The sequence below is a fragment of the Centruroides vittatus genome, unplaced genomic scaffold (assembly GCF_030686945.1).
Source record: "Centruroides vittatus isolate TY-2023 unplaced genomic scaffold, ASM3068694v2 contig_290, whole genome shotgun sequence".
Taxonomy (NCBI): domain Eukaryota; kingdom Metazoa; phylum Arthropoda; class Arachnida; order Scorpiones; family Buthidae; genus Centruroides; species Centruroides vittatus.
The window spans coordinates 1800108-1821070 of record NW_027121846.1 but is presented as its reverse complement, the minus strand read 5'-3'; the positions used below and the strand labels follow the sequence as shown (position 1 = coordinate 1821070).

Genomic DNA, 20963 nt, shown 5'->3' with positions numbered 1-20963 from the left:
AAGACAAACATTTGAAATTTTCTAGTGCAGATTTCACCTAATTATAATGAATGTCTACGACTTTCAGAAGTCAAAACTACTCGTGGTTGTATTTTCAAGAAAATTACAACTGTTTTTCACATTTTAACAAGTTATTTTATCGGCGATCGGCGAAAAATGACATCTCGCACGACCGATTCGATCGCAATTGACTTATTAGTCTGCTCTTTTCTAATAAATTCTGTTTTGAGAATCATTATTATTACTTTCTCATTTAATGCATTGCGGTATTTGTTTATAATAACTTATTGGTGTATTTTTAATGAAGTATATACGTTTTTCAACTTTTATCACGAAGTTTTTATATTCACTTGAGCAACAATTTTGAAGCGAGAGTCACTTCTGCAAAAAGTACAAGACTTCTTCAACCGTTAGTAACGTTCTTCTCTGTTTAAAAGGAACGTACAAGCGAACAAAACTTAATATAATATATAAGAAAAGGCAAAATTGGAAATCTAACAGCCATAACTGATTATAGAATTACAATTAAAGAATTTAAATTTAGACATACTGAAATCAGAAGCCGATTGCCTTATGCATAATCATTATGAAATTCAAGAGTCTACCGTAAAAATTTATTAAATAAATATATTACTTTTTGAACATATTATTTAATATAATAATAATAATAATAATATATAAATTTAAGTTGTGGTAATATTTTCAACTTTTGCGAGAATAAAAATTAAATATATTTAATTTCTGTAGTATATTAAAACGTTTCGAAATGTCTGGCAACCCTACTTTACACATAACACGTGGTTTTATTTACCAAAATGTCAGCTATAAGAGATATCAGGTATGGATTTTTAGTTTTTTTAGTCATTTTCTTTAGAAAATCTAATTTCAACTGTTTATAATAAAGGATAATTTGCTTCTAGAAGTAACAGACTGAGTGAATGGATATTGATTAATTAAAAATCGGTAAAATATTTGTATTTTTTTAGTAAACCTAAAACCCGACGTGGGAAGAAATTTGTAGAAAATAAATCACCAAAAGTGATCGAAAATGTTAAAACAACTTGTTTCATACGTGGATCGACGGCAAACAATACAGTTCTTACAGCCATGAAGAATTTGGTATGTTGCAATGCCAATTTATAAAATGTTCTTATTTTTAACAAATTTGTATTCTATATAATATTAAAAATCATAATTTTTTAAATTATGATTTTTATAGAGTATCATCTGTAATTCAGTGTCATATCTATAAATATGTAATGTGTCTTGGGCTAATAAACTACTATACAGATCCTTACAATTTACACATTTTGGTACCCACAAAACTTGAGTTAGGATTCCTGTTTTGCTTTTTATTAATTCATTCTCAAAAAAGAAAAGATAATATTTACTTGTTCTCTTGAAGAGGCAGTACCATGAACTTCAATTACTTTGTCCTTTCACAGTAATAAGTTCTTAGAAACTTTAAGATTTACCAATATGAGTGCCGTTTTTATTAATTAATTCATAGCCTAACAAAAAAATTAGCATGCTAAAGATTCACAAAGTTCTCAAAATTGTTTACGGCACTGTTACTTTTTACATTGAACCATTCATTTTGGAAGCATGTGTTTTTTTCAATGTAAAATCATCATTTTTTTTTTATTAGACACTAAAAATTAATGAGTATTTTTAAATTAAATATTAATTCTACTATGAAAACAATGCCCGGAAAGAGATTGCTGAATGAAAACAAAATAAAATAAAGAAGTGAATAATAAACTGTCACGAACAAGAGCCTTTTTATCAGTGTTGTAATCAGTAGAAACACACTAACGTTTTTGACCTCCACCTCCACACTCTACAGTGTTGACAGTTAGAAGACGTTTATTTTTAAGCAAGTGAATAAAACTACAGAACATCGGTAGTTGGTTATAGATTCACACCTGACCAATAGACTAACCTAATGAACATTTCTAGGTTTTCTTCATGTCGAAATAGATGCTGGTATTTCTAGAATGTCATCTCAGAAGGCACTCTCCACTTGGCAGTTGCCCAGGAGTTGCAAGTGCCTTATTCCATTAATCTAATCTGAAAAAGTAAAAGTGAATGCACATAGAAATTGAGGAGAACTGTAAAAACCATTTATATTTCTGATTGTGTTTTAGTTTTGATTTTGTTGCAATAATTTTCCAAATAATAATTTATTTTTTGTATTCAATATTTTGTTTTAAATATACTTGGTCATGTATAAAACCTACCAGACATATAGGCACTTCATGATACTTTATTGGGTCTTACTCATCATGGACTTGGGATACATTTGGGGATTTTTATCCCCTCTTCACCCAACTAAACATACTATCCCTATATCAAATTACAAATTTCCGTTTAAATACCAATAAATTTGCAATTTCTCTCAACAGTTTAGCTACCAGGTGTATAAGCTTAAATCCACTGTTTGCTAATAAATGGCGTTAGTAAGCGTATTAAGCTACTGTGGAGACACCATATTTTTTTTTCGATGATTTTGACATTTGTCAACATTAATCAGTGCACATCATCAGCGATTTCATACGACATCATACATTTTTCCTTTGGTAATCATGCCTAATTTTGTGCCAGAAAAACAGCATATGCGGGAAGCTCTGCTTTTCTGCTCCAATTTGAAGAAATCGGTTGCCGAAGCTCATTGAATGCTTGTGGAGGCCTATGGCGACAGTGCTTTATCGGAAACCACGTGCAGAGATTGGTTTCGTCAGTTCAAAGACGGCAATTTTGACCTGAGCGACAAGAAGCGTGAAAATCGGCCCAGGAAGGTTGAAGACCATCAATTGCAGGCTCTTTTGGACGAAGACGATACCCAATCACAAAAAATGCTTGCTGAGCAACTGGGTGTTACTCAACCAGCCATTTCCATGCATCTACGTGCCATGGGAAAGATTCAAAAGATCAGAAAATGGGTGCTGCACGAATTGAACGATAGGCAGATGGAGCGACGCCAAAACACATGCGAAATCTTACTCGCCAGACAAAAAAGAAAGTCGTTTCTTCATTGGATTCTAACTGGTGACGAAAAATGGATATATTTCGAGAATCCTAAACGCAAGAAATCGTGGGTTGATCCAGGCAAATTATCAACATCTTCCCCAAGACCAAATCGCTTTGGACGGAAGACAATGCTGTGCGTTTGGTGGGATCAGCAGGGTATCATCTACTATGAGCTGTTGAAACCTGGTGAAACTGTCAATGCCCACCGCTACTACCAACAACTGATCAAATTGCACCATGCTCTGAAAAAAGGCCAGATTATCAGCAAAGACACAAGCTGATTTTCCTCCACGACAATGCACCATCGCACTCGTCAACATTGGTCCAAAACTACTTGGAGACACTCGACTGGGAGGTGCTACCCCATCCCACTTATTCACCAGACCTGGCCCCTTCTGACTATCACTTATTTTCGTCGATGGGCCACATGCTCGCTGAGCGCCACTTCGATTCTTACGAAAATGTCCAGAAATGGCTTGATGAGTGGTTTGCCTCAAAAGAAAAAGAATTTTTTTGGCATGGTATCCACACATTGCCCGAGAGATGGAAAAAATGTGTCGCTAGTCAGGGAAAGTACTTTGAATAAATTTGTTTTTGCTTGCTATGAAAAAAACGTGTTTTTTTCTGACTAAAAAACAGCAGATTTAAGCTTATACACCTGGTAATTAACAATGAACAATTAATCCTGATTGCATAATTATGTAATTGTATAATTAATCATTAACTAAGTGTTGTAAAGTATTTTTTTAAATATAAAATCTCAATTTTTTTTTTATTTTGGTTTTTATGCAGGCTTTTTTTTAAATTTAAGTTTTTATGACAATAGTTTTGCTTAGTATCTACCAATTACAAATATAAATATGTATTTTATTATATATTTACAGTTTAAGGTTGAGGTTGCATGAAAATTTGAAAGATAAATTACATAAATTATCCATATAAATAAACAACAACTAACCCGTTATATATAAAGACCAACAACTGCCGAATTATCGGGCTAGCAAAACTGGTAACGTGTCTGCACGGATAGCAGAAGTTGCAGGTTCGAATCCCGCTTCGGGCCGATTCTTTTCTTCCAGTTAAGCCTAAATTTATTTAAATTATTTAATTAAAATTCTAATTATTAAATTTAGCAAGAGATGGCGCCTAACGCCTAACTCTAGTACCAAATTAACTTAAATTATTAATATTACTATAGCCATTTTGCTAGCCCGATAATTCGGCAGTTGTTGGTCTTTATATGTAACGGGTTAGTTGTTGTTTATTTATATGTATACGCCTTGCCGGGGTTTGCGATGGCCGGTTGAGTGCCTTTGGGAGGACATGGGCAATTAATGTGTCCCCAGCCGGCATTGTAATAGCCGTCGATGGTCGTACGGTAATCTTATATCAACTGGAAGGGGAGGATCGGACCGAAGGTCCGGGTAGCGTAACTGGTAACGTGTCTGCACGGATAGCAGAAGTTGCGGGTTCGAATCCCGCTTCGGGCCGATTCTTTTCTTCCAGTTAAGCCTAAATTTATTTAAATTATTTAATTAAAATTCTAATTATTAAATTTAGCAAGAGATGGCGTCTAACGCCTAACTCTAGTACCAAATTAACTTAAATTATTAATATTACTATAGCCATTTTGCTAGCTCGATAATTCGCCAGTTGTTGGTCTTTATATATAACGGGTTAGTTGTTGTTTATTTATATGTATACGCCTTGCCGGGGTTTGCAATGGCCATAAATTATCCTTGATCAAGTTGAGTTACTAATATAAATTTTAGTAGTCATCACAATCCCTATTGGTTTATTCAATATACTAGCAGGTGCATAGCATGATTACACTACTGTAAAAAAATTAATTAGTATGATTTTATATTTACATAATAAAGGATATTGGGGTTTCTATTATCTCCATTATTTAGCATTCTGTCCACATTGCATTGTAGTGAGCCTGTTTACTTGGTTGCAAGATGCTAAGAACTGCATGGCTATGTTATTTATTTATTTAGCGTATGGCTTATACATGACACGAACAAAGCGTAACAAAATGGAGTAATACAAAACCATAAGTGAAACAAAAGAACAAGAAGCAGTAAGTCTATAAGCAATTAAACTATTGTAAAACTTAATTATTGAATAAACTTTGAATTATTTAAATGAAATTAAACTATTGTAAAACTGTACAAAAGTGTGACTGCACATGTACACAAAGATATAGAGAGCGTTCAGAGTTGTAGATCTAACTCGCTTATCCACTTCAAGGCCTCTGAAGTGGACATTAATATGTCGCTCCAGTCTCCCGGGTAAGCCCGGAGGCTACATTCACGTGCAATGTGCTCAACGGTCTCACGTGGAGCACCACAGTCACACCCTGGGCTCGGAACCTTCTTCCATTTGAACAGAGAGTCCCTACACCTGCCATGGCCCGTCCTGACACGGTTTAACGCGGACCATGTTTTGCGAGGTAAGTCGAAACCTTGGGCTTTTCCCCTATGACAGAACAGGCCATGCAAGTGGGACCCCATTCCTGTTTTCCAGCGGTTTTTCCACAATGTCATATAGTCATCATCAGTTATAGCCATCTGAAGTTCAAAAGAGCCATCAGATGTTCGATGTTTTGAACTTCAAAAGAGTTCTATTCTCATGACATTCCATTAGTTATAGCCATGTCTTGAGCTGCCCGGAGGGTTGGATTCCGAGATTTCAAGCGATTAATGCTCAAGGATGGAATGTCTTGGTAAATTTGGAGTTGAGGATTTTTGCTTATCTTTAGGGACTCACGAGCAAGGGGCCCTAGATCAACGCAGGTAAGGTGGCATGACTCCTGCCAACAATGGTAGCCAAAGTACTGGTGTAGATCGTATGGTAGCAGAAATCAGGCACATTGTAACATTAAGCTGTGTATCTACCAGTCTTGTATGGGAGCTATTTATCCAGACAGGGGCACAGTACTCAGCACACAAATAAACCAGTCCTAAAGCTGAGCAGCGCAGCATGCTAGCAGTTGATCCCCACGTGGTGCCACAAATCTTCTGTATTATATTGTTCCTGCTTTTAAGCTTGCCAGCGACATTTTGTAGATGCGTCTTGAAAGACAGAGTGCGATCAAGGGTGATTCCCAGATATTTGGGGTACATATTATGTCTAAGAGGTTGATTACAGAGACATTCAGCCTTGTATTTGCCAGTTGATTATTCAGGTGGAAACAGGACACTTCTGTTTTGGTGGCACTTGGAGACAATCGCCATTTTTTGAAGTAGTGCCCCAAGCTCTCCAGGTCGTGTTCCAAAGTTTCCTCAATTTGCTCTAATTGACTGTGTTGTGCAGCTATTGTGATATCATCTGCATAGCAGAACTTTCTTGATGCAGTAATTGGAAGATCAGAAATGTACAGGTTAAATAGCAAAGGTGAGAGCACTGATCCTTGAGGTAGTCCATTGTGTATCTTCCTATCGGCACTCATTCCATCCCCTAGAAAGACTTGAAATTTCCTATCGCAGAGCATGCTGTTGATGGTATGGGCTGTTGCTCTGCATGGTATAATCTGTAGAAACTTGTATACCACACCCTCTCTCCAGACAGTGTCAATGCATGGCTATGTAATTGGCTTAAATCTATTCTACTGGCACATAAACAGCAACAAGTTCAATGGCTAAACTGGATTCTTAAATTAAAAATGCTTAGGCATTAATCATGCTCACTTCTTCTGCTCCTTTAATGTCTCATGCAGGTTGCCTCCTATTCTTGGATGATCAATATAGCTATCAAACCTATCTATAATAGTTAAAGTTACCAACTGTCCAGTTTTGAACCAAACTGTCTAATTCTGTGCATCTTATCAAGCCAGTCAAGAAGTAACCAAACAATGGATAATTTAATCTAAATAATGTACCATGCTAATTTTCTAATAACTTATTATAATCAAAATTATCACAGTAAACTGTAGTGAAACCTGTGTAAACTGGACTTGTACAGTACCAAATATTTTTTTTTTCCAGTTTGGCAGGTTTCCATTTTGAACCGGTTTTTTTCTCAAAGTAAATTGCTGCATTCCTAAGAATTTTTCCCATTTAGGCAAGTTTCTGCTTTATTAAGATTCTATTTTGGACAGGTTTTATTTCTATATAAGTTTCTTGACATTGATTCAAGACAATTTTTTACTATCTTTTTTTTTAATGTAGAACATAAATTATACTTTTTTGGTAATTCTATACTGATGCCATTCTGAACCAATAGGTATGATGATTTTAATATTTTTGGTGGTCATGTTTTTCCACTAGTACCATAATTGATAAACTAATTGATTTATGTCACAATTACTCCACACATCAGACATTTGTTCAAGTGCAATATAGTTTTAAAAAATGACATGAAGTAATGGCAATTTAATAACATTCTACTTGTTTAAAAATGAAAAATTTCTTTCAAAAGTAAGTAATGGCACTGAAAATTAATTGATCAGATGTGATAATTAGCTATGAATGAATTTGAAGCTTATTCCTTAAAAAAAAAAAAAAATACATATATTTCCAAAAGGTTTTAGTACCGTAATAGAACATTTTCAGTTTGGATAAAAATTTCAACTGAAAGTAAAGATACAAAAAGCTAGTGGTTTCTAACAAAACTGGATTTGTTGCAATGATCATCCTGAATTACGATTACTAATAAAGTTATCATTTTTTTTAAACATCAATTTTTAATGTTTATTACTTTTCAAATTAAAAATTGTGTGTTTTTTTCCTTTGGAATGGTTATTTACCAATTACTTAATTATTGGAGAACAAACAGGTGAACCCAATGTTGCTCAGCAAAAAGTAACAATAGAAAAGATTAAGATTATTAGATTATAGTCGATCGTACCTGTTTTCACTGGGTGCAAGAATTAGGACCCCCTCTTCCGAGGCTAATTAGAGAATTTTTAGATGGGTTTAAAAATATGTTTGATTTCCCACAAAAATGCAAAAAACTGCATCTAAAATAGTACAGTAGAAACAGAGTTCTTCAGCATAATCCTTAACTCTCTCCCTCTTCCCCTCAAGGGGAATTTCGATGATTAATCCTCCAATAATTGGCTCTTCTACCTATGTGATGATTAATCAGTGGAGGAAGCGATTAGTAATAAATTAATTGATACATCTCAGTACATAAAAGAACAAGAAATTTCATATTATATATTTCTTGCCTATACTTGTATATCCTCTGGAAATTTATGTTAAACAATATTGTTTAGCACATTGGTAAATTTAATAAACTTTCCATTGTTATATCAAAGCCTAGGATGAATAGAAATTCCTTTTTAGGATTTGTACATTTGGTTACATCTTCAATGATTTGTGGTATTGTCTAGTAGACCTTTACATTTAAACATGTCAGATAATCTAAATAATAATTTTCAACAAATCTACATTCAAATCTCCAATAAACATTTTTTATACAGTATTAATTCTGCTTTAATTATTTATTTATTTAATTTATTTATTTATTAGAAAAGTCACTGTGGACATTTGGGCCTTTTTCAAGTGATTACAAACAACCAAAAAACATAAATATACATTTAAACCATAAGTTAGCATCAAAAACTATAACATGAACAGATTTTTTACATTATTTTCGTAAACTCTATAACTTGACACTTCTCTTAGATCAGGGATGGCGAACCTTTTTAAGTCCGCATGCCGTATTGTAAGCATACTTATCTTTAAAGATGTTAATGCGTGCCAATGTATTAGACTTTGAATAATGATATTTAAAGAAATTAAACGAATACGCTTTAATTCGAAAAATGTAAACAATCTGATTGAAAAAAGATGATCAGGTGATAAATAGAAAGGATGATTGAAAAAGACAGAAATCATATGATACATTTCATGCCAGATGATTTCTCTTATGTGCCACAGGTTTGCCACCCCTGTCTTAGATCATTGCTCAACTTTTTCCAATGTAATATCATTTGGAAAATTGGTGATGATTTTCCTACTGTGAGTCTGACGACTAGAAGAGTATAACAATAATTCCTTCGAGTATTCTGTGTTGAGACTTTACGATATTCTCTTATTTTATTTCCGAGTCTACTTTTATCTTTATTTCCCTTTATGAATTTGTAGCTCTCCATCAAAACTTGTTTTGTACATATAATGCATATTCTATCAATTTTATCAATTCTGTAATACTCCGACACTGAATCTCTGAAGTGTAAATTATGAATGGATCAAATAAAATGATTTTGTGCTACTTGAAGTTTATTAATTGCATTAAAGGATGTGGTTTTCCAAACAGATATTCTCAATCTTATTTTCCATGCACATGTGATATAATTTCTTCAATTGTGAGATAGTTAAAAAATCATGAATTTTTTTGTTTATTAATATACTTGGCTAAAAATAGTAATATCATCAGTGTGCCAGTTCCAATGAAGATTATCATCTATTCTTATTCCTAAGTACTTTATAACATTTAATCTACCGATTTTGTCTTCATTTATTTTAATTTTTAAGTGATCTGAATTAACATTTTTATTTCTATTTGCAAAAGCAAAGAAATTTTGACTTTTGTTTGATTTGTTGATTTGTAGCTTATTCATTTCCATATAAGTATGTAAATTTCTTAGGATGTTATTTAGGTTATCTCAAAGAATTTGAGCTTCCGTATGAGAATAAGTTATTACAATATTATCTGTGTGCATGATAATGTTATCTTCTGGTATATATTTAAACAAATCATTTATATATACAGTAATACCTCAGTTTTTGTCAATAATCCATCCATAAACAATCGGCGAAATCCAAAACTGATGAATACCGAGGCAATTATTTCCATATGAATCAATGTAAATCCAATTAATTCATTCTAGGTACTCCAAAATACATACCAAAAACACAGTTTATAGAGAATAAATATAGTGTTTAATACTAAAGTCAATAAGAAATTAATATAAAATGAATATAAAAGACTAATATGATGGCCTCCAAAACAGAATTGCCATCTAACTGTTTTTGATTGATCCAAATTAATAATAACTGTTAGATATCTTCAATTGTTTGTGATTCCTGTTTTGTTAGCACATTCACACCTTTCGCTACGTTAGCCTACATTATTGCTTCCTTTTTTGCCACATTGGAACTTATTATGGATGGCAACTTCCCGTACATGCGGCCAATTTCAGCAATCTCAATGCTGCTCTCGTATTTTTCAATTATTTCCTTCAACCTGATCGTGCTCCTGGTCTTCTTCGAAGGGCTGCTGGCTCTGGAAACTTTCTTTGGTTCCATGATGGAGCTAAAAGGAAAGAAAAGCAATGGAATTGTTTGTCTGGATGAGTGGGGTAATGCTCACATAATGAGAAACAATGCCACACTGAGCAGGAAAATGTGTGGATCACCCTTTGTTTTCACAAAATCAGCAGCGAGGTCATGTGGGCAACCGACAAAAACTGAGACAAATTTTTTGCAAAAAAAATCGACGATAACCAAAGGCATCGAAAACCGAGGTATTACTATATATTAAAATATATATATATATATAAGGATTTTATTATCTTCCAAAAAAGAAAGATTCAACAAATGAAATAAACCATGATGTGTTGCTCTGTAAACAAAGTTTTTATTTTATTAGTTTAAAGTTACATCACCAAAATAACACTTTTAAAATGTAATCAACATGCTCACCTGTAAACAAAGAAATGACATTTAAAGTTTATTCTTCACTATATCAATTCCTTTTTATTATTTGTTTTTTCACTCTTCACCATAATATACCGATTACGCCATATTTTTTCCACACGTCTCATGTCGATGACAGTGTGATGTGTGGCAGAATTTAAATTGAAAGAGAGGTTTCTCTCTTTACATATATATATATATACATACATAAATGATTATGATTTAATCATATATATAATTAAAAATGTTTATCAACTATTCTGTATAATTTTATATTATATAACCACAATGGCTAAACTGTGGCTCATGAGCCAGATGCAGGTCTTGTAGTCCTTTACTGTGGATCCATTATACAATTTATTTTGTAAGCTTACTACATGCTACTTACACATATTTGTATAAGTTTGCTCTTGCATGTCAGAAAATATATGGATCCTATTGTGAGAAGGTTTGGCCATCCTTATATAAAAAACCATTACAAACAATTAAAGCATCATGTATGATGATATAAAAATATTCTTAAAATTGGAAGAAAAAATATTTTAAATAATTTATAAATTTTTTATATAAATTTATAAATGATTTCAGTAAGAGCAAATATGAAATATTTGAACTCTCACTTTATATTCTTTTCCCTGTGGATTATTTAAATGAAGTTAACTTTTATTTGTGCAAACATTATTTAATTGAAGTAAATTTCCTTGTTTTAAAAAATTTACAAATAAATATTTGTTATATTTAATTGAGCATTCAATTTATTTCCAGAATGCATTAAAGAAACCTCATGGTGTTTTTTTCAACAGGTAAAAATATTTAAATCCTATGTTTTTAATTAAACATGTTAAAGTAATTACTTATAAAATATATATTTTAATAGATTAACTTAAGCAACAAATTTATTTATATCTATATATGTATTTTTTTTAATGTTTTGTTTATTATAATTAGAAAGAATGAAATGAGACCATTTGAAGATATTATACCAATAGTAAGTAAAGCACTTTGTTATCTTTAAGTTGCAAAATTCTTGACACAATATTGTAAAAATAGAAATTCTTACTGCTTTTTCATACAGTCAAATGTTTTATTAATTTAAAAATGTTTTTGGCCTTTCGGGCCAGCTTCAGTTACAGAAATTCTTATATTGGAACATTGAATATTGTAGAATTGAACAACAGTTTAAATATAAATGAGATATATAATCACAAAACAGAAAGAATGCATAAAATTGAAGATTAGTTTCAAAATTTTCCTTATTTACAGCTCTTATGTTCCAGACTTAGAAAGAGTGGAGTTGCCATTTTCGAAACTATATGCTTCAAATATTAAAAATACTATTTAAAATTAATCTAAATAGAACTTATCAACAAAACAAAGGTATAAAACTAACCAAAAGGAATGAAAATTGACATTGTGCATCTGATATTTTAAGCAAGACAACTGCATTATATTTTTATATCTTATTCCGTAATTGTTATCAAAATACAAAAATGATTACCTTAGTAGGATGAGCATGTATGTATTGGGTTGAACTGATAGTTCATTCAGGTATTCACACAATTGTTTGTCTGTGACACCTCTGTCGTGCTTATCGAGTTTTAACTTGTTTAGGTGAACATTACGAATATTTGCATATTTAATACATAAGTTTAGTTAACAGAATTTTAAAAAATAGCTGTATCTTTAAGGAAAAAAAAAAACATTAAAATGGAAGATAAGAAGATGCATTTTCGACATCTTATGTTCTATTATTCCAAAAAGGAAAAAATGCAACAAAAACTCAAAAGAAGATATGTGCTGTATATGGGGAGGATGCAGTTACTGATCAAACATGCCAGAAATGGTTTTCAAAATTTAGGGCAGGCGATTTCTCTTTTGAAGATGATCTCAGTCAAGATGGCCTTCGACCATAGTTGAGTCCATTGTGGCTTAAATCCAAAATAATCGGCATAGAACAACACAAGAGATAGCCAACATCTTAAAAATATCCCAAACATCTGTTGTCAGACATTTGGTTAGCCTTGGATACACTTCCTGTTATGATGTTTACTTAACTGATGGAGAACATCAGTTAAGTGAACAAAACCTTATTGAGCATGTTTCTGTTTGTGATTCACTTTTCACTTTTAAAACGTAATGAAGATAATCCATTTTCAAAGTGATTAATAACAGATGATGTAAAATGGATCATTTATAACAATATTCAATGTAATAGATCTTGGAGTAAGCCCTGTGATCTGCCAGTGCTGCAACCTAAAGCTGGTTTGCATCCCAGAAAAGTAATGATTTCAGTTTGGTGGGATTGGAAAGGTATTCTTTATTATGAGCTTTTACCAACAACCAAACAATTAATTCCAATAAATATTGTCTCCAACTGGATGAATTAAAAGGCTGCAGTGCATCAAAAATGTCCAGAACTTGCAAATTGATGGGGAGTGGTATTCCATCATGATAATGCAAGGCCGCACCAAAAACTTCTAGACTTTAACTGGGATGTTTTGAGTCACCCTGCATACTCTCCACATATGCTCCCTCAGACTATCATCTTTTTCGTTCTGTGCAGAATAATTTAAATGGCATAGAATTTCAATCTTTAGAAGGTATCAAAAATCACGTTGAAAATTTCTTTAATCAGAAACACACTCAATTCTACACAGATGGAATTATGAAACCATCTGCCAGATTGCATATGGTTATTGAACAGAAGAGTGAATACATTGTGGATTAAAGGGCTTTATTTATTCCAAAATTGTGTATTTTATTTCTTTCTAAAAACCAAACAAACATTCGGTTCAATCCAATACAACTAATCAAATTTATTTATTATACACATCACAAAAGAGAAGTTTCTTGTTTCTAACAATTTGGCCCAAGTTTTATTCAATTCAAGTGTATCTCTAGCATTAATCCTAATAACATGTTTAGGCAATATATAAATAAGTATCTGCTCTAGCAATCTGATGGAGTAACAGCTCAATTCAATAATAATGAATATTCCACTATACTTTTACTCCTCATTCTAAAGCACAGTGAAGTATTTACAAAATTATTGTTTTTACTACCTAGAGATAATTAGGATTGTAAAAGAGCATTTTAAAGAACAAATTGTAGAACCAATGTAGTATTAATTCTCATGCTTTTGTTAAATTTTATCTCATATACCCTGGCTTTATTCATATCCATATCTTTCATTTTTTCCTTATCTGATCTTAGATATTTGCCATCTATTATGTGAATGTAAATGCAAAGTTTAATACTCTCCTTACTTTTGTTTGGACTAATAATTAATGTCAAATATTTGCCGCTAAATTTTTCTACTTTAGTGGAAGTGCTGCCAAGTGTGGTATTATTAAAATGTGAAGTAATCGATTTCAATGACCATACCCATGGGCAGCAGTGATATCTAATAATAAATTCTTGTTTCATATGTACTGTCAAGAAAGAATGGATGATGGCCTTATAATCAGAGAGTAGAGGATAGCTAATTTATGTACCATTATATTGTGAACAGCAGTTTATATTTGCATCTACAGCTGTATGTTTATGAAAAACTTTAATGCAATATTTTCCTCATGATTTGAAGATTGTTAAATTCAGATAATTAATAATGGACTTGCTAATTTTGTCAATGTTAAGCTTAATTAGTAATTCTACTAGTGTAATCTTTAAGAAAGTTATTTGATACCAATAATACGTGGAATTTTTATCGGGCTACATATTAAGGCTAATTAATAATCTGAAACAAAGTAATTTGGCTAGAGGTAGGTAGTTAAGCTACCTTGTAATAAATTTAATAATTACAAATATATTTGTTTTAAATTTTAATTTAGAATACTCTGGAAGAAAAGAATTGGTCCAGAGTGGGACTCAAACCTGCAACTCTTGCTTATGCAGTTGCATTGCCAGTTATGCCTACCTGAATCTCCAAACTCCTTCCAGAGCTATTAATTTACCTAATGTTGTTAATTTTATCATGAGATGGATGAATAATGTTTTGAATTATTAATTACTCTTAATGTAGCTTGATAAAATCTTAGATTGTTTGGTATTACAGTAAAACCTCGATTTCACAAACAGAATTTCTGGTCCATATGTTGTAAGTGATAATTAACAGGTTATTATTTTTTCAAATCCAAGAGTCACCGCTCTTAACTTTACACCACTACAGGAGTGTCTTGATATATTGTCTGAAGATGAGTAAATAAGAATTTTTTTTTTTGTCAAGTTTAAACTTTTTTCTTTTTAAGAACATGATTTATTTTTTTTTTGTTAAATACAATTAGTGTATTTAACTAAAAATGTTTGTTTATTTCAATTTAGATTGTATACTTGTTTATTACAGTCTCAGAACTATGGTGAGTAAATAAGCAATAATACATATAGAAAACTTTTCTGTGAAAGTAAACTTCTCATAACCGTGTAATTAAAATTAAGTATCTACATAAGTAAAAACAGATAAACAAATTAATTTGTCAATTTGTTAACACAATCTGAAAAACCTGCTTAATTATATAATGGACTTTTGGCTTTTACAGACACTCCCTTACCCAAAATTAGTCCATTAAATTGAGATTGAGGTATACTAATGTGACAGGTTATGTATGTTTTTATATAAGAAGGTAATTTATGTCACTCATTTTATAGAAGGATAAATATGTCAATACAAAATTACCAAGCAGACATATGATATCTTAATATTTAGCAATAACTGGATCTACTATCTATTTAAGTATAATTTTAAGTAGGTCTCCTGAAATTGGAGAGCCATTGGAATGATTATAAAAGTTTTGATCCAGTATAAAATAAAAGTTTATCAAATTATTTAGGCAATTTTATCACTCTTAAATAATTTAAGCCTGTCAAATTGCTAGCCAGTATTATATTCCATTCTATTAGATTAGAAGCAAACCAATGTAGTCAAAAACCAATCAAAATATTGCTTTTATCCAGCTGAGTTTCAGATGGAGTTTTAATGACATCTGTTGATTGAATGTGGAGGTTTATGTAAGGACTTTTCTAATATGACAGTTGGTGCAAAAGTTTCCCAGTACAGATCTCAGTTGTTACCCCAATTTGCAAGTCTTAACCATCCCAAATAAGCTTGATGCACTTGCCCTTCTAGATGATTTTTGAGATAAAAATAGGAGCAGCTTATCTCTGGTAATTTTCTTCATTTTCATTTATAATTTATTAGTCAGATCAGTGTCTAGGCATTTAGTTAGTCTGTTATATGTATTGTATTTTGTGTAAGTTGAATGTTTTGATAAAAACTGGTGAGTGCACGAGAATTTCAGTCTTGTTAGCACTTGTATCAAATATTTTTGTCTTGCAAATGGGAAAGAGAAAAAAACAACTCATTGTATTTAATTCTCTTATTTTGACTATTTATGAGTACACAGTATTATACAGTGTGATCCCTATCTCTATCTCATTATATTATTGTTGGGCAGTAGCAGTTATTAAATATCTATTTTAATAGAAAATAAATTGAGAATTATAGTTCATTAATAGAAAATGTAAAATAAGATATTGATATTGAAATAAATATACTAAAATTCTATCTTTAATAGAAAATGTAAAATAAGATAGAATTTTAGTATATTTATTTCAATATCAATATCTTATTTTACATTTTCTATTAATGAAAATCAGTTGTAGCTTAAGTAAATAATTTTTTTCAGGAAACTTTTTGTCAGAAAAATGATGCTTCCTTTTTTATGTTCGGATCTCATAACAAGAAGCGGCCAAATAATTTAATAATTGGCAGAATGTATGATTTTCATCTGCTCGACATGTTTGAACTGGGCATAGAGAAGTTTAAATCGCTTGAAGACTTTAAGGTACCTTTATATAATTGTATTGTTGTTATAAATATAATAAATAAAAAAATTTTATTTTCAAAGGTGCCAAAAATTTCATGTAGTACAAAACCACTTTTATTATTTGTGGGAGAATTATTTGAAGACCCCATTTATCAAAGACTTAAAAATCTATTAATAGGTCGGTAACATCCAAAAGTTTACGCAACAATAATCAAACGAAACATATTTAATTTAGCATTTTTGTTTATCAGATTTTTTTCGAGGACCAGAGGTTTCGATGATAAGGCTGCAAGGTCTAGAACATGTCATTATGATTACGGCAGATGATGGAAAATTGTATTTTAGAAGTTACAGGTGAGTTTCCTTTAGCTATAGACATTCAAAATAAAATATAGTTATAAATTTTTAAATTTTCTTAGAATTGTGATGAAGAAATCTGGAACGAAAACTCCTTATATAGAATTAATAGAGATTGGACCATCTCTAGATATGGTGTTGAGAAGGAATAAAATGGCTTCAGATGATCTTTTCAAACTAGCAAGGAAGCAGCCAAAAGTGTTAAAGGTATTACAACGTACTTTGATAATTAAATTATTTTATAATAATAGATAAAAAATATTTCTATATATATAATATATTTGTCTGTAATTAAAAGTTACGTCAAACATCATTTTCACTATGTTATGGACAAAGTGATTAACTGGGCATTATAATAAACATTGATAAATATTTATCAATATAGGCATGATAAATATTGATTAATTTATCAAATTGACTGGTCATTATGAATATGGCTATCACCTAGTCGGGCAAAGTGATAATAATATGTTGAGGAGTGATCATCCAACATACGCACTCAACACGATACAATCGGCAAGTCAGAATGCCAATTGGCTAGCGTATCACATTTAGTACTGAATTTTAAATTATGCAACATTAATTAATTTGATTAAAAAAAACTCCACGATAACACAAAACGCTGGGGTGTGTTAAAAAATCGTCCTCCTAGAACCTATATCTGGTGTGACGAAAAAAATGAAAGGGTTCACCACAAACATTTTCAAACTGCTGTGAAGTTCGAAAACGTTTGTGGTGAACCCTTTCGTTTTTTCGTCACACCAGATATAGGTTCTAGGAGTATGATTTTTTAAAAACTCCACTTATTTCATTTTGAAAGAAATATAATTCACAAAAAATAAATAAGTATTTTAAAAAGAACATGTAATCTTTTAAAACTAAGTACTTTTAACTATATCAATTAAATGGTAAAATTTTACCTATGTGCACCATCATGGTGGTGGTGGCAACTGTGCTCCCGACGGATTCCTCCCAGAGGGGAGCTGCCAGCAGGCCGCCAATTCTTTAACATCACTAGATATTGATACATACTAGTTATTAATATGTGGGTTCAAGAACTACTGTGAATAAATAACTAGTAAACAATCGGCGGTCTGCTGGTGGCTTCCTTCCGAGAGGAATCCGTCAAGAGCACAAACAGTCGTGACCGCCACCAAATTCGGTACTAAATGCAATACACACACACAATTCAGATACGAGTGCTAATTGGCTAGCGTATTTTGGATGATCACTCCGCAACGTATTATCATCACTTTGCCCAACTAGATGTTAGCGGTATTCATAATGACTGGTCAGTTTGATAAATTATTGAAATTTACTACAATGCCCGATTTTGTTGGTCATTATGAATAGTGCCTGTATTAATCACTTTGTCCATAACATCTATACCAGGATTCTAAGATTATATATAACAAAATTGTCCTCCCATCAATTATTAGAGAGGTTGTGATCAGCGTTTTCAATGCAAAAATGTGTATGTCGGACATTCAGCGCCGCCCTCCCGTAAGCCTAGAAGTTTGATAACAATGTTTGGAATGTCTAGCATGATTCCACTGACATTCCAAATGCCATTGTCAAACTTCTAGGCTCACAGGATGGTGGCGCTGAATGTCCGACGCACATATTTTTGCATTGAAAACGTCAGCTGCAACCTCTAATAATGTGTATAAATTTAAACTTTTAAGTGCCCTCTGCCTCATTTTTAAAATTGAGTGAGTGCTCATATGCTATGGCATTCTACAAGCACCAAGGTATTTCCATCTTCCATTTTAACCCTTGATTCTCATTTTGTGCTAATCAGTGAGGCTGACACAGCTTAATGTTTGAATTTTATCCAATATAATAAAGCATACATAATTCTAGAGAAAAATTTCATACATCAATCATTATTCTTTGAAGTGTTTTCTGCTTTTTTATATGCAAGGATTCATTCTCTGGCCACCATCTGTAATCAAGCATTGGTGATAACTTGAAACATAAAACTATTCCTCAAAAGTTTCATTTGATTGACATCTGTTTATGATGAAATAAGCAGTAATGCAAAATTCTAAGAATCTTTTATAAAATTCTGTTATATTGTTACATTTATTTCCATAATTCTGTGATTTTTGAAGAATTAAATGAGTACTCAAAATGCCTTAATTCTTATCCTTTGTAGTTTTGGCTAGACTTTAACTGTTCAAGAAATGAAGAGAGGGTAAAAGTGACATTTACAAGGATAGTTTTATTTGCATATGATACTGCCATCAACTAAAAATTTGGCAGAGTTAGATGTGAAACTTCTTATAATTTGTCGTGGAATGTTTTTTACCAATCTCAAAAGTTAATCTTGGTTTTAAATATGAACTAAAATGCCAAATTTGTACATTGTACTTCATTCAATGTTAAATTTCATTATTTTTTTTTCTTTTAGCCAAAAAAGGTAAAGAATATAAAGAAGAATGTATTTGGTTCCAAACTTGGACGAATCCACATGAAACGACAAAATTTCAAACAATTAAATACTCGAAAGATGAAAGGACTGAAGAAGAATTTTCCTTCTGGAGGCAAGCGTAAAGGACGTGCAAATTCTGGTCCTCTGGCTAAAAAAGCTAAAGCATAAATAAATTGAGGCACTAAAAATATGTGAAATTTTTTTTTATTCACACATTCATGCAAATTTTATACACAGCCATCAATCAAATTTCATAAAACATTTCTTTGTAAGTAAGCCCAATATTACCAGAAACATTACTTCCTTATCTGCGTGAAGTCGTCATCATCCACGTTAATCACAAGGGGAAACATTCCTCTAAAATTTAACATGATCTACCATTGTACATACATGATTTATATTATCATATGAATGTGGTTAACAGCCCTTCAATGTTATTTTACTGCTGCTTTTTTGAAACAGCTGTGCTACTTTGAATAACTAGTATCTTTTTTACTCAAGCTGTTAAAATCCACATTCATAAAGTTGGTGCTCCGAGACAGATTTGCAAGGCAATCGAATTGCTAACATTTAAAAAATAAAATGTACAAAAACTTTAATGCAGACGGGATTTGTACGTTGGTGCGTGACTTAGATCTATGCATCTAATGCTCTGTACAATTTTTACGATTTTTGGCCTAGTGTAAGCCGATGACAAAACATATTTTAATGAAAAAAATTTTACAATTTGAAAAAATGTACATTAGTGTTTTATTTATTTTTTATTATGGTATCACAGAAGACAAATGGAAATTCAGAAATTAAAATATAAATACTCTTTAAAAATATATTTTATCGTCACAATCGACAATACAGGAATATTTTTATTATGTTAACTGTTTCTTTTAAAATTATAAATTAAAATTAAGGAATTGTCCAAGTAGCACAGATGTTCCAAATCCAATGGCTTAATGTTATAACATTCACCATGGCAGTATCTATATATATGTACATGTTTAGTTTTAATCGAAAAGTCCGTTCTAACTTGTTCGGCACTGACTTATACTGGTTTCTCTTCCTTCTCCTTCCACGTCGTCTGCATCTATAACACCCGGTATACGATAACCCATGTTCATTAACATTACTTCCAACGGATCGGCATTCATCCTCCGCTGATTTGCCACTGCCGCATCCTCGGAATCTATTACTTCTCTATCTTCCTTGCTACCGTCCTAGAGAAGTTGTATTACAATTTTAGGTATTAAGCTAAGGAAAGAATTAAGTCTCTGGCAAGATTTTACTTTTATTTTTTTTTTTAAGACTATCATGCAACACAGGGGAAAAAATGATATTTTCTTAAACAAGTAAAGAGAAATCAATCTGACAATGGCTATGAATTTAATCATTAGTTTTGATACAATTATTTACAAACATTCCAGACTAATATTCTACAATCTATTGGAATTTGTTTCTTAGTAGTAATCATTCCAAATATATTAGTTTAAATTACTTTGATAAGAATCATAATTAGAGAGGAAAAACACTGAAAATATTTTTACAGTGATTAATTTATTGTATTGATGCATGTAAGGACATCATCTGTGATGATAATGACATGAAAAAGTTTACAAAAATTAATTTTAATGAAAATCTATTACACAGGTTTCAGAATGCTTGTGTACTAATATTACT

General features: G+C 31.6%; 2 protein-coding genes across 4 annotated transcripts in view; one reads left to right on the top strand and one right to left on the bottom strand.

Annotated features, from left to right (window-relative positions):
* The first annotated feature begins 709 nt into the window (after positions 1-709).
* Non3 (Ribosome production factor 2-like protein Non3) lies at positions 710-19482 on the top strand. The gene is made up of 9 exons (XM_067266980.1): positions 710-838; positions 987-1119; positions 11445-11482; positions 11628-11667; positions 16361-16519; positions 16583-16679; positions 16753-16855; positions 16921-17065; positions 19272-19482. Exons 1-9 carry the CDS (start codon positions 816-818, stop codon positions 19458-19460), a joined length of 927 nt encoding a protein of 308 aa, XP_067123081.1. The 5' UTR covers positions 710-815; the 3' UTR covers positions 19461-19482.
* Positions 19481-20963, bottom strand: part of adp (adipose) — a 41049-nt gene continuing 39566 nt past the window's right edge. For all 3 annotated transcript variants that reach the window (XM_067266963.1, XM_067266962.1, XM_067266964.1), the window contains exon 16: positions 19481-20503. In XM_067266963.1, the coding sequence (XP_067123064.1) occupies positions 20312-20503 (192 nt within the window). In that variant the 3' untranslated portion in view covers positions 19481-20311. The remainder of the gene's footprint in view (positions 20504-20963) is intronic.

Bases quoted from the DNA above. Each gene is read 5' to 3' on its own strand.
- Non3 (XM_067266980.1), top strand. From the start codon at position 816: ATGTCAGCTATAAGAGATATCAG. The intron at 11,483-11,627 runs GTAAAAATATTT...TATTATAATTAG, and splicing joins CATGGTGTTTTTTTCAACAG to AAAGAATGAAATGAGACCAT. The intron at 11,668-16,360 runs GTAAGTAAAGCA...AATTTTTTTCAG, and splicing joins TTGAAGATATTATACCAATA to GAAACTTTTTGTCAGAAAAA.